Source organism: Monodelphis domestica, chromosome 7 (genome assembly GCF_027887165.1).
Source record: "Monodelphis domestica isolate mMonDom1 chromosome 7, mMonDom1.pri, whole genome shotgun sequence".
In the NCBI taxonomy this organism is placed as follows: Eukaryota; Metazoa; Chordata; class Mammalia; order Didelphimorphia; family Didelphidae; genus Monodelphis; species Monodelphis domestica.
In genome coordinates, this window is record NC_077233.1 from 159,206,594 (window position 1) to 159,232,364 (window position 25,771).

Here is a 25,771-nt window from a genome sequence, read left to right on the forward strand (position 1 = left end):
ATGAAGTGAAGAGATCTCTGAGTCTGAGCTTGGGCTCAGTGAATTCAAGAGCATTAACTTCTGTGGTTTATCCACTACCATCTCAGACTGGGAGTGAGAGATATTTGTTAAGGGTGCTCAACATGAAAGTGGCTGGGGGGAGAATTTCTGTACTTTAAACCACAGTGGATGAGTTTTATTCATGGAGAGTGAAAAGAATGAAGGAGGGAAGGGAAGAGGCACGTAGAGAAGGAAGATGGGGTGGGGGAAAAGAGAGATTGAGAATAATTTGATTTAAAATCTGATCCATTTGATGCAATAACATTCATTTATTTAAGAAAAATTTATTTAGCACTTTCTATATTTTCTTGGTGGTGTGTGTATACATGTAGGAGGGAGGGAGGGAGGGAGCAAGAGAGTGAGAAAAAGACATTAACAGCTTAAAATTGGTCACAGAGCTATTAGATTAAAATTAATATCCAATAACTCCAAGTATAATATTTTAAGGTTTCTTAATAATCATTTGAAGTTTAAGAAATAAAAAGACAAAAAGTAAAAGCTTGAATAAAGAGAAGTTTTCCTACCTGAGTTAGTGGGGAAAGAGGGAGGGGTAGGGCCACACACAAACTTTATCTCTAAAACATAAAAATGTAATGTGAGAAAGAAAGTGGGATGCTGGGATTTAGTTTAAGGTAGCTTTTTATGCTGGGGAGGTTTTTTTTTTTTGTTTTATTCTTACTTTCCATTTTACTATCAATACTGTGTTTTGGTTTCAAGGCAGAACAGCAGTAAGAGCTAGGCAATGAGGGTTAAATGACTTGCAAAGGAAGTGTCTGAGGCCACATTTGAACCCAAGACCTCCTCTCTCTAGATTTGACTCTCATTCCACTAAGCCACCCAGCTGCCCTCTATCGTAGTATAGAGCTTTTGTTAGGAGAAGTAGTAACTTTCATACATTATGAAGCTTATTATTTTCTTAGGCTATTTGTTTGAGGAGCAAATGACCACCTACAGGCCTACCATCATCTGTATGTGTGTTGGGGTAGGAAAGGGGGTAGGGGCAGCTAGGTAGCAAGGTGGATAGAATGACATACCTGGAGTTGGGAAGACCTGGGTTCAAATCTAAACTCAGACATTTCCTAACTGTGCAACTCTGGGCAAGTCACTTCACTCTGATTGCATAGCCTTTGCCACTCTTCCCTTTGGGAACTGATACTGACAGATGGTAAGAGCTTAAAAAAATAAAAAATAAAAAAAATAAAAATGTACATGTGCACACACATATGCACATAGCTGTTCTGTGTTGTATGTATATATGTATGTATATATATGTATGTATATATGTATGTAAGTATGTATATATGAACACAACCAATGTTTATGTACATATAGTACTCAGACATGTATATACATGTGTGTGTATGTAAAGACTTGGGGATTATCCGGTTCAATTCCCTTACTTTATAGATGAAGTTGAAAGAAGGGAAATGTTTTGCCTCAAATCCTAGTCTTTTATAATTTTTTTTTTTCAGAACAAACAAAGAACTGTGGCACTGACCTCACCAGGTCACTGACTTGCTCTTGTTGAGCATTGTCAAGATAATTTTAGGGTTGTGACTTAAAATCTAGATTGAATTGGTTGCCGGAGAAAATCCCAAATAAAATACTCAAGTCCGTCTGGAAATTTATGTTAATTTAATTAATATAGAGGGAAGGAATTTAAGGAGGAGGGAAAAGGATATCGGATTCCTCCTGCCTGGCCTGTGTCAGGGGGAGTTTAAAATTACTACCTCTAAGTCTCTGAAGAAGATTAGAGGCTTCTAAGGGGATAAAGTTGGAAAAGTAAAGGAGGGAACTCAGCCAGAAACTCACCACCAAACCAGAAAAATAGCTTGTAGCCACACTAAGATGCCAGAAGGTTAGCAGGCTGCTCTCAGCTAATTCTCTACTGCCAATAAGGGAAAGAGAGAGCAAAAATCCCAAATATATAGACCTTTCACCCATGTGTCTCCTCCTCTAAATTTTCAGGTCTACCAATCATATCAAAGGCTTTTCTCCAGGACTGCCTGTACTTTTAGTTCTCATCTTCTTTGATTTGATTATGTCTTTAGAGTTACTTAACACTTCTTTGTTAAGTTCACCTTTTGTGAGTTACTTGACCTTTTTGCGATTAATTTAACCTTTATAGCTACTTAATACCTTTTTAAATATGATCTAAAAATAGACTTAGCTTAAAGTTCTAGCTTCACTATAAGGTGAGAACTAAGTACCTTCATTGTTCAATCAGGAGATTACAACTTTATCTTCCCCTAAAGTACAGTCTAAGTAGGGCGGAGTAATTGAGTTCCCAAGACATTTCTGATTTTGTTAAACTAAGTATCTTCATTGTTACAAACAGGAAATAGCTAAATCCAATCTTCACATTGTCCTGATTCAGACTCTGTCCCCTTCATGTCCCAGGGATAGAAAGTTCTTCTTTGTTTCTGGTCTTAGTCACATCACTGACCTATGCCATGCTGGTAAACCAGACAGTTGAAAAGTCTAGTGAATATAAGATTATACTACACCTATTTATTGATTTTTTGGTGGTGGTGGGGTAAGCCTTGGGTGCAGAAGAACAAAATATGGCTTTAAATATTCTCCCTGAACAAAGTCCCTCTGATAGGTACCGATTTTAAATAACACAAGATCTACGTTAGCTACAACCAGGTGGATAACTTTGTTCAGTTACTTGAGTACACTCAACATATGCTCTCATATGCTTCTGGAAGTAGCTGGGTGTCTCAGTGGATAGAGAGCCAGGCTTAGGGACTGGAGGTCTTGAGTTCAAATATGATCTGACATACTTCCTAGCTGTGTGACTCTGGGCAAGTCACTTAACCCCCATTGCTTAACCCTCACCATTCCTTCTGCCTTAGAACTGATACCTAGTATCAATTCTTTTTTAAAAACCCTTACCTTCCACCTTAGAATAAATACTGTGTATTGGTTCCAAGGCAGAAGAGTGGTAAGGGTTAGGCAATGGGGGTTAAGTGACTTGCCTCGGGTCACAGAGCTGGGTCAGATTTGAATCCAGGACCTCCCATCTCTAGGTGTGGCTCTCAGTCCACTGAGTTACCTAGCTACCTCTCTTAGTATCAATTCTAAGGGAGAAGGTAAGGGTTTTAAAAATAAATAACATATGCTCCCCAAAGTGTTCACAAGTGTCCAAGAAGATGTCCTACAAAAGAGTACAAATAAGAGGATGTTTCCCTATTGATGATAATCTCTAAATATTCTTACTTTCAAATGATACTCTACTTACTATGCAAATAACCTCCCAGAGAGCAACTCATTTAGCAGTTCTCAACCTGTTTGGTCTCAGAACCCTTCTCCACTCAAAATTATTGAAGAATTAGAAGAATTCTTGTTTCAGTCGCTCATATCCATCAACACTTCTCATATTAGAAACCAAAATCAATCACTTAAAACATGAATGTCAAAATAACACTAATAAGCCTATATAACATGATAATATAAATAACATTTTAATGAAAATAATAATTTTCCCAAACAAAAAAAAGAAGTGAGGCATTGTTTTCCATAGTTTTGAAAACCACTTTAATGTATGGCTTAATAGAAGGCATCTGGGTTCTTATAGCTGCTTCTGCATTCAATTTGTTGTGATACACTCTTTTGGCTTATGAAGAAAATCTGGCCTCACACAGATATATAGTTGGAAAGCAGGCTGCAGAGTATGTGAATAGGCAAATTAAATCTCAGTATGATTATGAAAATAATTTTGATCTCTAGGACACTTCTCCAAAGGGTCTCAGGGATCCCTAGGAATCCCCAGACCACACTTTGAGAACTCCTTATCTAATTTAACAGCCTGATTTTGGAGAAGGGAAGACATAAAGTGACTTGCCTAAGATCACTTAGCTATTTAGTTTTACAGGTGGGACCAGGCTTCTTGATTTCTACATCCTACTAGTCTTCTTCTAGCTTAGAATAATGAATGTATACATAAATGAGTTAATGAATAAACATCTATTAAGTGCTTATTACAAACCAATTCCCATGAAATAGAAATAGAAATAAAAATAAAAATAGAAATTCCTAGTCATAGAAATACAGAAGCAAAGACAATGTTGGCCCTTGAAATTTGACATTCTAATAGTGATGTTCAAAATATAGAAGAGTAGTAGTCAGGGAGGGGCATTTTTGGTTTAGAAAGTTAAGATAATACTGAATAGACCCACAGAGGACAAGACTGGCATGCCCTTTCCACTTATAATAGAAGCATTGATTTTATTAGGGTTCCAGAATTATAAGAACAAATAGGTGTGGGCAGTGGATCGAGAGCTAGGAACACCTGAGTTCAAATCTAACGTCAGACACAAACTGTATAATCCTGGACACAACACTTAACCTGGATAACCTCAGTTTTCTCATCTATAAAATGATCTGGAAAAGGAAATGGCAAACCTCTAGTATCTTTGCCAAGAAAATTCCATGTAGGGTCCTGAAGAGTCAAACATGACTGAAATGACTGGACAATAATAACAACTAAGAATTGGAAAGCAGGAGGAAGGTCTATGCAAGGTACAAAGATCTCTTCAGAGAAGATGATCAGGGATTAAAGTAGAGCATGCATATAGCTGTCCTAGATGTAATGGGGGCAACATTAAATGGTTATCCTAAGTGGGCATTCTGGAAATGAAATGGTTAAGTCCTCAGGGGGCTTCTTTCCCTTTTCCTTCCCTTTTTGGTCTGGACCTGTGCAAACTCACAGGAGGGAAACATTCTCCCCTAAGATGTGCTGGCAATATAACTCTACCTTCCAGTCAGAGAGTTGCCTGGAGCAGTGAGAGATAAAGTGACTTGCTGCTTATGGTCATAAAGCTGGTATGTTTCAGAGGCAAGACTTGAACCCAGCTTTACCAGATTCTAAGACTGGCTTTCCATCTAACATACTATGCTGTCTCTGATGAAGGCTACATAGAATATTAAAATGTTGGTTGGCTATGAACATTGTACATGACATTTTATTTGGAAACATTTGGGACAACTGGCTCATTTTCTAGGACTTTTCTTTATATATATTACCAATATATAATTCTCATTACAAATTTTGATGTTAACTGAGTCACTGGAGGGAATCCCCACACTAAGACTTTCCTGTACTGACTAAATAATAGGTCTTCCCCTAAATAAATCAACCAAACACTGTATTTATTTATGACTTTATTATTTATAGTCTGGACAGTTAGGTAGCACAATGGATAGAGTGCTGGGCATGGAGTCAGGAAGACTCATTTTCCTGAGTTCAAATCTGACCTCAGACTCTTATTAGCTGTATGACCACGGTCAAGTCACTTACCTGTGCTTTTTTTACTCAGTTCCTCCTCTGACAAATAAATTGGAGAAGGAAATGGCAAATTAATTAGTCCAGTCTATTTGCCAAGAAAACCCCAAATGGGGCCATGAAGAGTGGGGCACAACTTAAAAATGATTGAAAAACAACATTTATACTGTTAAGAGGAATAGGTCCCATCATTCTTACCAACTCTCTAACACCATCAATTAACCCAGAGGCTATTTACTCTCATTCTGGAAATAAAAATTGGAGGAATACTTCTTTCTCAGAGAAGCAACACTGCCTAGTTGGCAGACGGCTGGCTTCAGAGGCAGGTAAGCCTGGGTTAACCTAGAGTCGTTGTGTCACCGTGTGTGACTAACAACTTCTCAGTGACTTCAGCAATTCTCTGAAGACTAATGCTGCATTTACAGAATAGGATTTTCTCACTGGGAGCTTTTTACACTACTGAAACCAGAAGTCAAGACCCCAAACTACTTCTTTCACCACTACTATAAGATTTATTCTTTGATTTGAGGCTGGAAATCAAGGACCCAAAATCAAACAAGAATTTGTCTCTTTTGACAACTCAATCCTTCATTCTGAACACATATACTTGCTCCTTTGGACTCCTGATTGTAAAGACAGGTTAGTGATGTCACATCAGTTTTCATTATGTAACATATCAGTGTACTGGGAATATTGGCAAATCACTTAACCCATGTTTACCTCAGTTTTTTTCATTTGTAAAATGGGCCAGAGAAGGAAATGGCAAACACCAGTATCTTTGCCAAGAAAATCCTAAATGAGGTCACAAGGGGTTGGATATGATTGAAAACAACTGAACAACAAAATACTTTCTCTCTCTCTCTCTCTCTCTCTCTCTCTCTCTCTCTCTCTCTCTCTCTATATATATATATATATATATATATATATATATATATATATATATATGGTATATTGTACCAAAAAGATCACCAGCTTCTTTGGAGAATAATTGAGCTAAAGATAAAGTGTTAAATTTCAATGAAAAACTTTCATTTAGAAAGACATAATCTAATGGCCCTCTGCAAAGAATTCCAGCTGGTTAAACTTATGGTATTGAAAATGGCCAATCCAAGAATATTCCCTGGCTCAGGACCTACTGCATTGTCATTTGATTATGCATTAGTTAAAATTTCATTTACTTTAAGCTTTTCCTGACCAACATTCAGTTTTTTTGAGACAAGAAAACCAGTGTTAGAGAAGAGCTGGCCTCAGTAAAATTGTCTTCGTTATTTAAATGTGCTCCTTCAGCTTCATTATTATGGCTAATTAAAATGGCTTCATTTAGACATGTGGATAAATCAGTGTATGGTATAAGAAATGTTGATCGTGTCCTATGCTGTGTAGTCTCTTCAATCAGCAATTTGTACTTATTTTCTCAGACTTCTACCTTCATCATTTTCCTTCTTAAAAGCCATGGAGAACAAACATCCCATGGAGTCCTTTTTGCAACAAACAAGTAAACAAAAACCTTGTGAGTTACATAAGCTCCCCAGCTGGAGAGGAATCCTTTGACAGGGACTGTAGTAAAAAGGACATAGATTTGGACTCAAGGGAGGCTGGACTTGATTTTCAACTTTCCTCTTTATTATCATGTTGAAAAAAATAATTTAACTTCTCGGGAATTTAATTTCCTTATGGGTAAAAAGAGAGGACTAGACTAAGAGTTTTAAACTTCAGACTCATAAATTTGTTTTAAAACTTTTTATAACTGTATTTTAATATAATATGTTTTCTTTGTAATCCTATATATTTTAGGTTAAATACCTTAAATACCCAAGGAGTTTGCATTTTATCTCAGAGGCTTTAGGGAGCCATTGTACCTTTCTGAGTGGAGAGTGAAATGATCAGCCTTATACCTTAGGTATATCATTTGTATGCCCATATGGAGGAGAATTTGGATAGGCAGGCTAGACACATTTTTTTCGAGTCCCAGCTAAAATCACACTTTCTACGGGAAACCTCTCCTTATCCTTTTTCATTCTGATTATGTTAATCATGTCCAATTTACCCGGTATATAGCTTGTTTATACATGTCTGCTTGCATGTTATTTCCCTCATTACTTTGTGAGCTCCCTGATTTTTAACTTTCCTCGTGTCCCCAGTCCTTAGCAGAGTGCCTGGAATAGGGTAGAAACTTAATTAATATTTACTGACTATTATTATTACACCATTTAAAATTATGAAATGAGCTCCATTAAGCCTTTCCTTAGTTTTTGAGACAGCATTATTTTTTCAAGTCCAGAATATGGGGAGAATGAAGTTCTGTCTTTCACTATTTAGATTTAAGTTTGATCACTAAAGTTTTTATGATTTAATATTCTTTCCTCTGGTACTCTTCACTGCTTCCCATCTCACACAAACACACCCACCCACCCACCCACACACCCATCCACCTCTTTTCATGTAGGATAACACTGGCAACAAAGACACTTATATGATAGATAAACTCAACCCTTTCAAACAATCCCCCATAAGGTTTGCATCTCATTTGTGAACATTAGAGAAGGTGTAAAATCTTGCTGGAGAGAGGCAGATTGGAAAAATGTCATCTTCTCTCAACACAGTCACTATTCTAGTTCAACCTTTCACTACAACAGCTTCCTAATTGATTTCCCAAGTTCTTGTCTCTCATCTCCTACTCATTCTCCATAGATCTTTTAATTTTTAACCATAAATTTTATTCAATTAAACATAGAAATAATTTTTGACTATCGCTATCCAACATTTTAAGAATCATGTTTTCTCCCTCCCACCCACCCCACTCTCTCCAAGGCAGTAAATAATATGATATAATGCAATATATATTTCCACATTCCTCATGCCATGAAAAAGGACACACATTACATATATAATTTTTAAAATTCATAAAGGAAATAAAGTAGAAAATGGCGTGCTTTGATTTGTAATCAAAATCCAACAGTTCCTTCCTTGGCTGGGCATAGTATTTTCCATAATGAGTCTTCTTCATATGGCTTTTAGGAAATATTTATTTTATTAAAAGAATTTCTTTCCAGGGATCTCATCTCTTCTCTCTCTTCCTCACACCATAAAAAGCATCATCCAGCAAACAGATATGAAGAGAGAGAGAGAGACACACACACACACACACACACACAGATTATATCTTTCATGTTTGCATTTTTCATTTCATTCTTTGAAGGTAAACATTTGCAAGTTATTCTTCAAAATTAAAAAAAATAAAATTTGTAGCAGCATATAATGTTCTCTTGGTTCTACTCATTTTAGTCTTCCTTATCTCATAGTCTTTGCAAATTTTAAAAAAACTTAATCTGCTCATCATTTCTTATAGTACAGTAGTATTCCATCACAAACCTATACTATGATTTGTTTAGCCATTCTTCACAGCTCCTCAATTTCCTGTTCTTTGCCACCACAAAGAGAACTCCTATACATATTTTGGAACATCTACATTCTCCTTTTTCCCTGTTCTTCTTAGGAAATAGACCAAGCAATAGTTTTGCCAGGTGGACTAGTATATACAATTTTATACAGCTCTATGCAAAGTAATTCCAAATTGCTCTCCAAAATGGTTGGATCAGTTCATAGTTACACCAACAATTTATGAGTGTTTCCACTTTCCTACATTCCCTCCAACATTTGTCATTTTGCCCTTTTGTCATTTTAGCCAATCTCATGGCTATGAAATGAAACCTCAGAATTGTTTTGGTTCATATTTCCCTAATTATTAGTGATTTATAATATTTTTTTCATATTTATATATGGCTTTGATTTTTTTCCTCCAAAAACTGTTCATATCTTTTTCCCATTTATATTCATATAATAGCTTCTTAACAATCTTCATAGGATAGTCCCATGCCATTCTCTTGCACAAAAATCTTAAGGGGCCCCCTCCTACTTCTTAAGTAAAAATAAATATTCCTCAGCCTGGCATCTAAAGCCATCTACGATCTACTCCTTGGGACAGTTAGGTAGCACATTGGTTGGCATGCTGGTCCTGAAGTCAGGGAAATTCATCTTCCCGAGTTCAAATTCAGCCTCAGTAATTACTAGGTGTGTGACCCTGGGTAAGTCACTTAACTCTGTTTGCCTCAGTTTCCTCATCTAGAAAAATGAGCTAGAGAAGGAAATGGCAAACGGTTCCTGTCTTTGCTAATAAAACTCCAAAAAAGGTCACAAAGAATTGGACATGACTGAGAAACAACTGAACAACATGATCCTTCCTACAATTCCAGGCTTATTTTACATTACTCTAAATGAACTAGATTTCTGACAAACTGAGCTATTCCGCTGTTCCCTAAACTTGGTATCATAATTCATCTCTCTGCCTCCATGCCTGGAATTTACTCCCTTTGCTATCTCGTAGAATCCTTATTTCTTATTCAATACCCCCTTCTCCTCTCCCTTAGCTATTAGTGCTCTCTCTTTCCTCAAATTACTTTATTTTTCCATATTTTTGTATAAGCTCTTCTCCCTCTTGTCTCCAAAATAAGGTCCTTTAGATCATGAACTGTTTTATTTTTTCCTTTCTTTTGGTCCCTAGGGTCTAGCAAAGTGCATTGCACATATAGCCTAAAGGGTTTTTAAGTTGAATGTTCAGGTATACCTTTCATACTTTATAAGATGAAATCTAATATTTGAGGTCATTCATTCCTATCCATAACAAATGAAAGAAATGTCGTCATGTTGCCTCATATAGCATCTACCAAAACAGTCTTTGGTTTACTCTGATGGCATGAATCTAGAAGGACATAGAAAGGCAGCAACTTGTGGCAGATACAATACTGATTTAGGTAAGAGGTGCTTCAGGTTTGAGTCTCGACTTTTCAACTCACTAGTTTTATGACCTCTCCAGTCCTCAGTTTACTCAACTGGAAATGAGGAGAATGGACTAGATGTTCCCTGACTTCTCTTCCACAACTGATAATTTATGACAGCTACAAAGTTCCCACTCCTCTCCTCCATCTTCCCTTCACCCCCCCCCCCAGCCCCATCAGGAGAAGACCTCTCTGGGAGAGGTCCTGGATTGTCAAAGGAAAACAAACTCTCTCTCCCACTGTGCTGATCTCTCTAGCTTCTATTCCATGAAGGAGGAGAGACTAAAGCATCCTTCCATAATATCTGAGAGATGTGCACATACCAGGATCATTCTCAATGTTTTTAATTCTAGATTACTGTCTTTGGCTGCATTTATTACACATTTTTTCAAGGTTGGTTTATGATGTGCCATTTTATTTTAGTTAATATAACTATAGATGATAGTGCAATTATATTTATTATGTCTGATATTACTAATATAAATTGTTTTTCAAAAAGTTTTCATAGAGTCCATATGATGGTCATGGGGGGAGGAGGGTTAACATCAAAGGAACCAAGTTCATTTTTTAAAAATCCAAGATGTGAATTTAAAATAGGAGTGACATTTGGAATCTTGCTACACTGGCAAAATGTTAATCCATGAGTATTTTTGGACAGCTGAGAGAGGGACATTGTTCATGCCCTTTTCCCCTTTGTGGTTCTGGGACTGGAACTGAGAAGTTGCTTTGTTGGAAACCTCACAGTTTTACTCTTGTTCCTTAGTTTTCTTTATTAACAGACAATAGGCTAAATTCATAATTCATGGACTATTATTTTTAATTTTTTTAAAGCCATCAAACCTATTGAGTATGTTCTAGTGGGTACTCTTTTTCTACTGTGGTTTGAAATAGGCATTTGGTCATGTTCCTTCCAACTCTGAAGTTCTGCAGTTCCTATAATACCATTTTCTCAGTTTGTTGTCTTCAAAAGGACAGGGCTGAATAAGATGATGCCCAAGATGCTTTCCTAATCTAAGACCCTATACTTTGAAGATTCTCTGATTATATGGAGATGATGTAATATAATTTTTTTATTTGAAGCAACCTAGCTATAGGAAGGTTATATTACTTAGAGAAAAGATACATAGCAAGGACTCAAGAGGTCACATTTGATTAGAGAATGGCCAACCAGATTGTGTCTTATGAAACCATAAATAAGAAGAATTCAGAAAAGCAAGGGAAGACATATTCAAAGTGAAATAGGCAAAATCAAGAAAGCTATGACCAAAAAACCCAAAGCTAAGTGATATTAATTTATAATGATGGAAACTTGACTCTGGAAAAGAAGAAAAACACAAATTTTCCTTTTCCTTTTTTTGCAAGAGAGGGGGAATATAGGTATGGAACATTGAATATAATATTGAAATTAGCTGGTGTTGGTTATTTTTTTTATTATGAGGAATAGCTCACTACGTAGGGAGGGATACATTTAGAAATGAAGATGATGTAAAGACAATAGATAGCAACAATTATTTTAAAAGAAGTTATCAGGACTTCAATTAGAAATTATTGTCCTCCGTGCTTTATATTTTAGGCCAACAATTTTCATTTCTCACTTTCTCCTTTGTCCCCAGTTTAGAAATTGCCCTGATAAGGATGGTAACTCTAATTACAAGTGAGCCTCACAATCAGGTAGGAAATCACAGGAGTATAGGCTGAGAGCTGGGAGGGATCTTAGAGGCTACTGATGAAGAAACTGAGGCAGAAGACATAAATAACTTGCCCAGGCCACATAGCTGGTATGTGTCTGAGGTGAGATTTTAAACCTATGTCTTCATGATCCCCAACTTCAATGCATTCTCCATTATACCAAGATGGCTCTCTAGAGATAAAATTACAGGTATTGTGTGTCAAATGTTCCTAAATGAGAAGAAAAGAACTTTTATAGCTATCTGTAATTTAGGAAAAGATAAAAAATGCTAGACTGGATAGAGACAGAAGGCTGGTATGGCTATGATTTGGTTGGGATGTGGGGATGCAAAATCTGAAGCTTTCCAAAATGCAAGAGAAATGGTCTTCCTTATCCTACTCCAGGAATTCTAATCCAGTTGAGACATGATTGGCTTTGACAGTGTTTAAACACCATTAGACAATTAACATTCATGTAGCACTTTTAAGCCTTGCAAAAATCCAATGACGTAGGTACTATATTATTTTCATTTTGTAAATTTGGGAACTAAAGTATAAAGAGGTTTGTGAAAGGATTTGAGCACTGATCCTGCCCTCCAGAAGCTTATATTCTAATCAAATGATATTGATTTCTAGTAATAATCTATGATTAGACTAGGTGAGGAATCCCCACTACCAGACAGGCTAAGGCTGGCGGATTTCTAAAGCTCAGGAGTTGTAAATTGTGGTGAATGAACTGAGCAGGCGTCCAAATAAGTCCAGTATTAATATGATGAACTCCAGAAGTCAGCTACCAGGTTACCTAAGGAAGGGCAATTTGGGTCAGGTGAGAAGCAAAGATCCTACAGTATAGAATCAGTGGATTGTCCCCACACTTCCAGACTTTTTGGAAAGGAGAGATCCAAGGTTTTTTTTTTTTTTAATCCATGCTCAGTTCTATATTGAATGACCATTATAATTTTTGTTTATACCATCATTGTAATGGTATGCCAAATCATATAGTTTATGCAAAGAGTTATGCCCAACATAGGATGAATGATATCAAGATCATCTTGATAATGTATCATGTTATTACTGATTTTTAAAAGGTATTTTTTTAGAACCCTGTGCCTTCCTTTCAAATTCCAATAAGCCCTAAATTTTGCAATTTGTGCTTTCAGAGACAACTGCTACAAATCAGTGGTTCTCACATTTTTATGGTGACAATAAATTTTTTTGACATTTGTCCCCAAGTGCCTCACCCTGCTTCTGTCTATTTAAAAATTCTGGGCATATGCTTCCCTCCCTCAATTCCTTGTCACCCTCTCTACATCTGACGGTCTCCCATTCTTCATATCCATTTAGTCCTTTCAAGATTATCTTCTCATCCTGATGTTTCTGAATCAGTTATGTCTAGAAGTACATAGATGCCACAATGGAACCCCAGAGCTACAGACCATTTTCACTGGGCCTTTCTCATAGAGAGGGGGTGTAATTTAAGGACAATAACACTTGGCTGGATCCTATGGACACTAGTTCTTAAAAGTACCTCTTTTTTGTTAGAGGTTGGCATACTGTGCTGTATCGGGTAAATGAGTTCACAGAACAGTACTGGGGAAAGAACTGTGCTTAGTGTATCTATCCCCAGTGTTCCAACTCTTTTGAGGGGGTGGTTCTTTTGCTGACAGATGGATCGTAATTTTAAAGGGCCTATAAAGATATACAAAGTTATTGTTCTTCAGTCTTCCCTCTTCCATTGATGGCCTATCCATTGGAAGCATTGAAAAAAGAGACCACATCCCCACCCCTTTCCTGTATCTTCTCCTGTGGGTTTTACATACAGATTGTGTTCTGCCAGAAGCTGGCATCTATACTTGCTCTCTGTGATGATTTATTTTTGTTAGAAAACAAAGTGTTTTATTATTCTCATGGCCAGAGAATGTAGCACTTGGGGCCAACTTTCTAATAGTGAACCACTTCCTATTTAGCTCTGCTTGTCCGCAGGCAGCAGTCTGTCCCTAACACCATAACTAAAAATTCAATGATCCTACTAGAGCTTATACTACAGTGAAATAGCCTTGAGGAATTGAGGGTCTCTTCTATATCATTATGAGGCATAGATGGGGACTATGATTATGGGATAAACTAAGTGATAATAGGGAGACAAACTGAGTATTACACTGGTACCCGCAGCATATTAAAAGACCTAGAGGACATAGAAAGGTCTTTAGATATAGGGTAAGAGACATGGGTTCAAATCCATGTTCTGCAACTCCCTACCTATGAGACTTTGGCAAGTTATTTAATTTCCTTTGGCCTTAATTTCTTCCTCTGAAAATCATGGGACTGGATAAGATATCCTTCTAAGGTCTCTTCCAGTTAAAAAAAAACTATGGACCTTTGACTTCTAATGGAGTGTATATATCCTTTATGGAGGCTTTTGGGGGAGGATATGGTTAAGATTATAATATGATAAAAAAGGCTGTTCCAAGGTTCAGTCTGTGCATCTAGGAGAAGCATCCTTACTAATGAGATCACAGATCTACTCAATTTCTGAAAAAGGAGGAGAAGATTAAGTTAAATCCGGAGTCAGATTATGGATCATTTAATATAGTATCCTTATTTTATGGATAAGGATGCTAATGCTCAAAGAAATGACTTGCCTAAAGCCACTTGAATCATTTGTGGCATGTGGCTATATTACCGTGATGTGAAAAGTCATTCTCTGTAGGCTGCATAGATAAGTTTCAGACAGCAGACAAAGATTGTGTTACAGTGCCCTCTGGAGGACACTATAATGATGATATTAGAAACTGAGTCTTGTTTTATTAGTTTAGAAATAAGAAGTAGAGAAGTTGGCTTGAAAAGGAATTGGAGTTTGAAACAGATCTGAGACAGTGTCAGTTTCAAATGTTGACAGTCTAATGGTTTTTCTGTGGCTGTTAGGCTCTCTGGGTGTGGCAGTTACTCTGAGGGAGTTGGCAGTTACTCTCAGGGACTGGCAATTACTCTCTCAGAGTTCTGGGAACAGATGACATCTTTTCTCTCTCCTCACTGTCTGAGGTAAAAGGAAAGAAGGGAAAAACATGAAGGAGCTAAGTGATTCCTTTTCCAACTTGGGAAACACTAGTGACTGTCTATTGCTGTTTCATAAAATATTTTCTGTCTGAGAAGACCAAAGAAAGACCTGGTCTATGGTTTGGACTCGGAGTCTTTAAGGCTCATAGTCCTAATTTGGTTCTTGCTGAGGCTCAGCCAGCTAGTCTTTATTATTTTTATAACTTGGAGACAAAGTTAAGAAGTATTAGGATATTAGTGTTTAGTTTATTGTAGAATAGTGAAAATTTGGGTTAGTCAGATATTTTGTAAGTACAATATAAGCAAAGTATCTAATCAGTTTATAATCAATAATCAATTCATTCACATATTATTTTTACAATACCCAATTCTGTAGCTGGTGGACCAATGTTCCAAAAGGAGAGAGAGAGAGAGAGAGAGAGAGAGAGAGAGAGAGAGAGAGAGAGAGAGAGAGAGAGAGAGAGAGAGAGAGAGAGAGAGAGAGAGAAAGATGTAATTCTCTCTACTTATTTTTGAAAACCAAATTTCTTGATAATGTATCAAAGTCAGCTTTTAGAAAAATCATGGGTTTAGAATATTATGGCTTGGATTCAAAATCTCTTATTAACTGGCTCTCCTGGGTGACTTTGTGAAAACTATTTAACTAACCTCCTTCAGCTTCACAGGGTTCTCACCTGTAAAATGAGGAGATTGAATGATGCCAGAAATACTTTCATATCTATGAATCTCTGACTTAGGTAGTATCCTTAAGGGATTTCTAGATTAAGCTGACTCTATCAAACAACCAGCTGTTAGATATTGTCTTCACCATGTTTTTCTCTCATGACAATTTTTGTACTTGTGTCAGAGATTTTGGTCAGAGTTCAAGGTTAGTTTTCTTTCTTTTATTTGCTGGGCAAAAGGTTTCATCAAGGAACATTATTGGTCTATGTGTGCTGCTAAGTTAGTTACATTCTGCAGGCAGGATGCTTACTCATTAAGAAATCCAATTAGCACTGATTTCGGTTATGTGATCGAGTATGGCTTATGGAGTATTTTAGATCCACCACCTTCTTTTAGAAAAGGAGAGACTATCAGGAAAAGCTACCAGACACTCATCCTTAGAACTCAACAAGGAAGACATATAAGGATAAAGTGCTTAGAAATACAAAGTAGTGGCAGCTAGATGGCTCAGTGTATAGAAAGCTATTGCTGAATACAGGAGATCTTGGGTTCAAATCTGGCCTCAGATACTTTCTAGCTGTGTGTTACTAGGCAAGTCACTTAACCCCAATTGCCTAGCCCATACTACTCTTCTTCTATTGAATCAAAACTTAATATTAATTCTACAATAGAAGGTAAGGGTTAAAAAAAAGAAGAAATAAAAAGAATTTCAAAATAAAAGCTCTCTCTATGGAGAATCATTAAACACAAAACCATATTCTATTCCAACCTACACTAGCCAGTAAGGAGGTGCGCTAAGAAAGAATCTTCAGAAAACAAAGTAGATTTTTCAAATTTATTATTGATCAACAAATACCCATCAGACATTACAGAGTTTTGCAAAAATATGTAAAGCAACTCAATCACTTTTCTCACTATCTTTTTGGGAAACATATCATAATTTTTCCATTAAAATGTTATTTATGTTACCATATAATGGACTTTAACTGTTATTTTAAAATGAACAAATAAATGATTTTAAAATGTCAGTTTTAATGTCAAATGTGGTAAATATTAATTGATATAACATATAAACAAAAGATCTTTAGAATCCTTAAGAGTTTTAAAGAATGTAAAGGGGGGGTCTGAGAACAAAAAGTCTAAGAATCACTGATGAAGAATAACCCTTATAAATTTCCCTTCTACTTGTCTTACTGTACTTTCTAACCTGTGTGACAGTGAAGCCTAATGGATAAAAACAAGACCAGGGAGGCAAGTTCTAGTACAAATTCTATCATTACTTAGGATTTAGGCAATGTGACTTTAGACAACCCATTGAAACTTTATTGGTCTCAGTTTAGTAGTCTGTATAATATATTATAAAATCTGTCCTTTTTTACATATAGGGTATTGGAGTTAAAATGTCCTTGAAAAAGAATAAAGCAAAAAACAAAAGTGGGATAGTACTCTTTGGTAGACAAAAACAGCCTAAAGTTTTTGAGTCACAGATCTGACACTTATTTATGATGAAAGTCTTGGCAATCGCTTTGTCCCATCTCTGGGCCTCAGTTTATTCATCAGAAAATCTGGAAATTATAGTAAATATACTATTTCTTTCAAGGGATTTCTGCTAATAAGTTTTCTTTTATTGCTTAGTCATTTTCAGTGATGTACAACTCTTCATGATGTCATCTAAGACTTTCTTGGCAAAGACACTGGATTGGTTTGCCATTTCCTTCTCCAGCTCATTCTACAGATGGAGAAACTGAGGCAAACAGTTAAGTGACTTATTTAGTCACACAGCTAGTAATTATCTGAGGCTAGATATCAAGTTATATCTTCCTGACTCTAGACCTAGTCATCTATTTGCTGCGTCACTTGGCTGCAGTACTAGCTTTATAGTATTATATGAATGTAATCTTTTACAATTATTTTCTTCTTCCTTTTCTTGTTAGCTTCAATTTGGAGAGATGTGTGGCTAATGAGTTGATATTTGCTTCCGCTTTCCGATTCTTGAGATAGATATCATTTTCAAGTCCTTAATGAAACCATATTTGCCACAAAAATTCACATCTTATGTAATTTGTAGATTCCTATTATTAAAATGAACCCATAGGTAAGATTATTGTCTAAATCTTGCCCAAAGTGCTTTGAGAGCATGTTAAAATGTTACATAAATTTGCTAAGAAGTAATCAGGTTGGCCTGTGAATCAGTGTGGGAATAACTAAGTACAATGGCCCTGGAAATGCATCCCTTCTCTCAAAACTCAGATATCTGAATCAGTGAAGAATAACAAAAAAAAAAAAATACTTGATCAGAAATACCCTGATAAGCTGAGCTATATTTATGTGAATGGCTGATTGCTGCAATCATTTCTAAAGTTTAAGGACTTTGAATTTACTTATGGTACAATAGCTGACTCCCTACCAGTGACTCTCTTTGGGATTATCATGAATGAAAGTACAAAAAGTTTCCATGTCTTTCTATCTCCAACAACAGGGCTAATACTATACACCTCATCGCTTCAGTTCACCAATAGGAAGCCAGACAGCAGTAAACCTTTATTAAATACTTATTGTTTCTGCACTAACTGCTAGGAATATAAATAAACGCCAAGACAGTCCCTGTGTTTAAAAAGCCCAAAGTCAATCTAGGGAAAGATCATGAAAATAAATGTTTTTATGTACTAACTAGCTATGTACAGAATAAACTGGACCTAATTAATAGAGGGAAGGAACTGGAAATAAAGGAGTTCACGAAAGTCTTCTTATAGAAGGTGAGATTTTAGCTGGGATTTAAAGGAAGCCAGGGAAATGAGGAGGTAGAAATTAGGAGAGATTATTCCACAGATGAAGGACACTTCAGCGAAAAAGCCCATAATTGAGAGATAAAGTGTTTTGTTCAATAAATGGCAAGGACACTGGGGTCACTTGATCAGAAAATCCTTAGAAGGGGGTAGAGTATAAAGTATAAAAATACTAGAAAAGTAGGATGGTCTTTGAATACCACCCTGAGGGCTTTATATTTGATTCTGGAGTTGATAGGGAACCACTGGAATTTAAGTAGGTAGGGTGCTATGGTCAAACCTGATCATGGTGACAAATCAGAAGAGCATGAACTTGAATGGCAAGAGATTAAAGGGCTACTGCAATAGTCTAGGAGTGAGCTGGCAAAGATCTGTGCCAGGGAAGTGGTGTCAGAAGACAAGGGGGCGTATGTGAAAGAGCTTATGAAAGTAAAGTTGGCAAGAATTGGCAACAAATTGAATGAGGGAAGTATCTGTGAGGAGTCAAGGATGACATTTAGAATTGCAAGCCAGGGTGGCTGGTCAGATGGTGGTACCCTCAGCAGTAATAGGTAGGAAATGGTTTGTTAGGAAACAATAGAGTTCAATTTTGGATACATTGAATTTAAGATATCTAAAGGACATATCGTTTAATATGTCCAATAGGCAAGTGGAGTTGGGGTATTGGAGTCAGTAAAGAAGTTAAGGCTGGATAAGTAGACTTGAGAATCCTCCGCATCAGAGATCATAACTGAATCTATAGGAACTGATGAGATCACCAAGAAGGAAGAGTCAAAAAAATAGGAAGAAAACCAGGAATAGTCCTATAAAAACTAAATCATGGAGAAGAGGGTGATCTATAGTATCCAATGTTGCAGAAGGTGAGGACTGCGAAAAGGCCATTGATTGGGCAATTAAGAGATTATGAATATTTTGAAAAGAGCAGTTTTGACTGAATGATGAAATCAGAAATCATACTGTCAAAAGTTAAAAAGAGAATGAGAGGAAAGGAAGGGGAGGCAACCATTGTAGATGGCCTTCTCAAGGAGTTAAGCCACAAAGGAGAGGGGAGCCAACTGATAGCTAGAGGGATCAAATGAAGGTTTCTTTAGAATGGTGCAAAGGCAGAAATTAATTAAAAAAAACCCCAAACTCCAGAAAAGTCCATGCATATAGTAGAGTTAGAACAGGCAAAAGCACAGTAATACAGAAGAAAAAGTATTGGATGCCAGTTTTTTTTAATATCAAAAGCACAAAACTGTCAACATGGAAATGTAGAGATCCCCATATTTCCATGATGACAAAACCAACCCAGAGAGTTCTTTCCTCTCACCTTTCAGGTCTGTTGTTCACTGTTTCCAACTTTTCAGGATAAGAATGGGTTTGTCACAATCTGTTCTCAGGTCGTTTTTTGAAAATATATACAAAGTGAGGAATAAAGAAGTCTTCTTGAGATTAAAGTGATGAACATGAGATTTCAAACTAAAGGATGAAGTTTCAGGACTTTATTTTCATTTTATCCTACCAGTGCAAAGAATAATTTTTAAGCCTTAGGAAAAATAGAACTCCTTAGCTGTTAGTATCCTCAAATGATTAAGGCGGGGGGGGGGGGGGTAGTGAGAGGTAGAATTTTACAAATAAGGATAATTTGGAACAAATGCCTAAACAGAAACAGGTTGATAATAATGTTCTTTTATTACCAACAGGAATGAGCATGAAGATATGGTCAGAACAAAGGGTAGCATTTCCCTCTCCTCCCTTGGTATCCCTGGCACTAAGTTCTCTTGGTTCTCTTGCTTCTCTAATCCCTCCTTTTCAGGCTTCTTGGTTAGGTCATCATACAACTCCTCCTCTTTCAGTGTAAGTAACCACCAGATCTCTACTCCAAGCCCTCTTCTTTTTCTTGTCTCTCTTTACATAAAATCTCTTGAAGATCTCATCAGTTGCTACAGGTTTAAAGTATCATCTCTGAACAAATGATGCCCAACTTTTTAAAAAACCCTTACCTTCCACCTTAGATCAATACTGTGTATTTGTTCCAAGGCAGAAGAGTGGTAAGGGCCAGGCAATGGGGGTTAAGTGACTTGCCCAGGGTCACACAGATGGGAAGTGTCTCAGGCCAGATTTAAACCCAGGACCTCCTGTTTCTAGTCCTGGCTCTTAATCCACTGAGTTACCCAGCTGTCTCTTATGCCTAACTTCTTAAAGGAGTCATAACTTCTTTCATGAATTCTACTCATATAATGTCAACTGCCCAAAGAATATTATCTATATGTCTTCTAGCAATGTCAAACTCAACATGTTCAGAAAGAAAGTATCTTCATCACAAAACCCACTATTCTTCCAAACGCTCTTATCTTTCTGTGGAAGATCTTCTCAAATACTTAGGTTTACAGGATGGATATAATAAGCATCTGCTATGTACCAGGCACTGGGCTAAGCATTTTAGAAATATTATTTGGTTTAATCATAATCTCAGAGTCATCCTTGAATCTTCCCCATCTCTCATCCATCTTATCCAATCCATTGCCAAATCTCATCAACATGCAAAATTAATAAAATAGAGAAGACAAACTGCTTAATTTAAAACTTGACAGTAGTTATTCATGTTATTTTATTTTTCTTGTTTGCTTTTTGAACATTTTTTAAAATTGAGCTTTAAGGTTCTTGGCATAGGGAAGTTGTATTATAAAAAATGCAAATTAAAACAACCTTGAGATATAACCTTACACCCAGAAAATTGGCAAAGATAACAAAAAATGAAAATAGTCAAAGTTGGAAGGACTCATTAATATGCTGTTAGTGGTGCTGTCAAATTGTTCCAAATGTTCTGGAAAATAATTGAGAATGATTTTTAAAGCTAGTAAACTTTTTATATCAGTTGATCTAGCAATTCTTCTACTAGAAAGATACACTAAAGAGGTAAAAGACAGAAAAAGTCTTATATGTACCAAAACATTTAGAGCTGGATTTCTGGAATATCAAAAATCAGTAAACAAAGGGGATACTTATAATTGAATAATGAAAAGCTGAATAAATTGTGGTATATAAATTGTGGTAAATAAATATATAAATTGTGGTATATAAACACAATGTAATATTACTGTGCTATATAAGAAAAGAAGAATAAATAATTCACAGGAGCCTGGGAAGTTTTGTGTGGATCTATGTGACCCAGAAAAGCAGAATCAAGGAAATAATATCTACACAGACCACAATATTAGGAAGAAAAACACTAAAAGACAGTAGAATTCAACACCAAATGTAATGACTTATCTTGTTTGGTCTCAGAGGATGGATAACCAAGCACATTTCCTTCTTATCGGTAGAGAAGTCATGACCTACAGTATGAGTTATCAGATGCAGATTTTGCTTTGCTTAGATGCTTTTCTTTATTGCTAGGGAGCATTCTATTGGTAGGAGGGAAGAGAATTATCCCAAGAGTTGGCAGTTGGACAACTAAACAAACCACATTCTTAGAAAGAAGCATTTCCTTGATCTAAAAGACCAGATACTTATCATAAGAACCATGGCAAAACTTGTGAAATCCAAAGGCAGAGGGAATTTAGGCAACCATATATTCAGCATATAGTCAATATGTTACATGTTACTCCAAATATGTTCAGGATTTAGTTGAATAAGGGATTTATATAACCTATATCAAAGCTATATGTCGAAGGCAAAGTTATGCTGATTTCTGTGTATATTATAGGGGATGTTAGTTTCAGTTAAAAGAAAAGAAAACATTACGATGAATTCAGAATCTAGCAGTCTTTGCAGACTTATAAATATGGGGTTCCTTAAGACTAAATACAGACAATACACCAGGATTTATCTCAATCAGTCTTGGAAAATATAACACTAATATCTACATATAGTCTAACCTTAAAAAAGGTACCTCAGTGTCTATATTACAGACATATGATCTTCTGCAAACAGCAGGCTAAATTCTCCTAATGGATTCTAACCCTTCAGGGCAAAGAGCTTCCTCTTCTTCCCCACAAGAATCTCTTTTGAATCAGAACTAACTATATTTTTTCCATTAGATATTATCTTTTAACATCCTGCACATAAGTTTACCCTAGAAATCCCAATTAGCTTGCAAAGTATAAATAAAGGGAATTGTGCCTAAATTATGTTCACAAAAGGAAAACTTTTCAATTTAGTTTACGTTGCATTTATCCCTTGAGTCTTTCACACACACACACACACACACACACACACACACACACACACACACACACAAGATTGCTAGACTTTGGACTATGAAGAAGCTATTAATCTGCTACAGTAATATGATAAAAATGGGCCCCCACATTCACTGGCAGTAATGCCTAGATTCCACCAACCAAAGCCTTAGACTTATGTGATTAAGTGTCTTACCCCTGGTCACACAGTCTAGGTAAACCACTTTTAACTAACAGCTTTTCATACACAGGAAAAACAGTCATAATACAATTAAATCACAGATAGGGAATAATTTTTCACAATAAAAATCACTTTTTTCATCTTTTTGATCGCAGATTCAAGACAAGAACAAATCTAAAAGCTTAACTCAAATTGAATGATGAAACTTCCTATAGAATTATTCAATAATCTACAAAAGCAGAAAACCAAGTCTTCAAGTCAGATCATAATGTGCCCAAATTGATTGATTTAAAGCTTAGTGAGGGAATCATTTACATCTAAAAAATGAGCTTCAAGTTGTCTCCTGGATCACCTGTCCATCATTAGCAAATTGTTTTAAAAAATAAAAATAAAAAAACCCAAGTTGATTATATCTCATTTTTAATAGCCATGCTATAAACTCATTAGATCTACTTTTCAAGGGAATATACAAAAATATCTGAAATTTATCATGCTGATCCATACATGGCTGCCAATATTATCTGCCACAAGCACAGTGCCTGGCATATTCAGGTACTGAATAAGTGGTTGTTGAAATGAAGTGATTGTAAGGGGTTAAAGATAAAATTGAAAACATATCTATTCATAGATCCTGGCAAAACAGACTACTGATTTAGGTCACATAATACACATATGTTTGGTCTTATATTATATTATATATATACCCACGCACAGACATCCATACTGGACATATACTGGATTTTTTCCTATATATTATGTAGACTCCAAAGATAACTGTTAAGCTATCAGGAGAAAGTATCCATCTTGACCTTCCTTTCTTTTTCCTCTCTTTTTCTCAAATCCACCAACACATACACATCACCATTGTCACTTCTACCACCTACTAAGAATATAATCAATTACATTTCCCCTTGTGCACTTACCTCATTGTCTGACTCCACAAGAACTTGATCATATTCACTAAGAGCTACCAGAAACATAATAGAGGTGACATTTTCAAAGCAGTGTATCCATTTTCTTCTTTCTGATCTCTGGCCCCCAACATCCACCATTCTGTAAGGTTGAAAACATACAAATCAATCTCAGGTAAGGAAAAGTTAAGAAAAATCAATATGCACTTACTTAGGGAGTTTTGTTCACTAACACAAATGGTAGGATGTAATTTAAAAAAAGAAGAAAGAAGGAAACAATTTATTTTCCAGAAAATGATATCCAATTCAACAAGTTGTCATTGAATGAATGCCAGTTTGTGTGGCAAGGCTGGAGAGAGGAATGTTTTGAATAATCAAATATTATTTAGAAAATGGAAAATGATTATAGATATCATATATGGATTGCTAGGTTTCTGTCATTCTTTTTTATTTTTTAATTTTCTCAGTTGCCAAGGATTTATTTTTCTCCCTCTCAGGGCTCCCCTGCTGAAAAAAAGAAAACAAAATCCATGTGACAAAAATATATAGTGAATCAAAACAAATTTCCAAACTAGTCATATCCAAAAGTGTGTCTCATTTTGCATATTAGAATATTTCCTTTCTATTAAGACATGGGTAGCCTTTTTCAACATTATTCCTCTCAAATCATGGTTGATTGCTGTGTAAAAGACTGAATTCAAAGAAATAAAATATACATAGGTCTAAAACTGCAACTGAGACAATTTAATATTTCTTTGATATTGCAAAGGTACTTGTCCATAAGATAGCTTCAAGTATACCTTTATTAATGTTGATGATCACCATACTTTCAAAAACTCTAGTTAATAATTATTAATTGAATGGCAGAAAATGGAATTAACTTTATTGATTAATAATTATGTATATATGATAAGAATGGGAGATTTTTGTTTCATTTTTTAGGTTTAATAACTCACAGATACCAATAATTATGCATGTAAGTGGTTAAAGGACTCTTGAAGAATAAAATATATGGTGTGTTAACTTGAAATAAGAGCAAAACTTTAGTCTTGGTGTTTTGGGCCACACATACAATAAGAAATGCCTTGTGAGTCATAAGTATGTTCTGAATACAAATATTCAGAAGATCATTGTATCATTGCGTATGGCAGCTTGTCTCTTTTCTAGTCTGAAAAGGTCATTGAAAAAAAAATATGGTAAATTTGTACATCTTTCTTAAGGAATAAAGTATACAAATTTAGAAACAAATTTAAATTTCCTTGTAAATGATTACTTTTTGCAAAATGTTCACATTTAAATTTGTTTTGCATGACTATACATATTTTGTAGTTGGTTTGGTTTTTCTTCCCTTTTTAATTGGTATGGGAGGGGTAAGAGAGAACTTGGAACTGAAAATAAAATAAAATTGAATTTTTTATCACATACACTGACATTATACAGGATGTACTCTTTCAATGAGAGTCGGGAAGTGAATGTCATAAGTTTCTAACTTTTAGTCCTAGTTTTGTCACATGTTAAACACCTTGAAGATACACATTTAACTGTAGCTTCCTCTCCTATAATATGGACAGGATCTATTGTTTTTATCTATTTCATAAGGAATCCAACTAATGAATGAAATATTTATTGGCTCTTAATTTTGAAGATGATGTCACTAATCCTGTTAATAATAAAGTGTTTGCTTTGATTTACCATTATAGCAGTGTGACAGATTTCAGCTGATATAAGATGCGTTCTCACCTCTTTCCCTTTATGCCCAGTAGCAGGTATTTATAACAACACTAACAGAGGTTGAAATTGGATTACGTTGTGAAACAGAATTAAATCAATCAGTCCAAATGGACACTGAACCTTTAGCTTTATTAGCTGGATCAGAGGCATACTGAATTCAATAGTCAGAGGCAATGTATTGAATTGAAATCTCATTTTAATTATTTTTAAATTTCTATTTTAACTATAAAAACAACAATATTTATATAGAACATTAAGGTTTATAAAGTATTTTACAAACGTCTCATTTGGAGCTCATAACATCCCTGTGAAATAGGTGCTTTTACTATCTCTATTTTACAAGTGGGGAAATCAAAAGGTTTATGAACTTGGCCAAGATTATCTAGGATTTAAATCCATGATTTCAGATCTAGCATTCTATTGACTATATCCCCTAGCTTGCTGCAA

The 25,771-nt window shown here is 35.7% G+C and overlaps 1 protein-coding gene across 1 annotated transcript in view; it reads right to left on the reverse strand.

The window, feature by feature from the left end:
• Nucleotides 1-25,771, reverse strand: part of LOC100011605 (guanine nucleotide-binding protein G(q) subunit alpha) — a 427,482-nt gene that overhangs the window by 75,336 nt on the left and 326,375 nt on the right. The window contains exon 5 of the mRNA XM_001362422.3: nt 23,606-23,735. Coding sequence (XP_001362459.1) covers nt 23,606-23,735 — 130 coding nt within the window. The remainder of the gene's footprint in view (nt 1-23,605; nt 23,736-25,771) is intronic.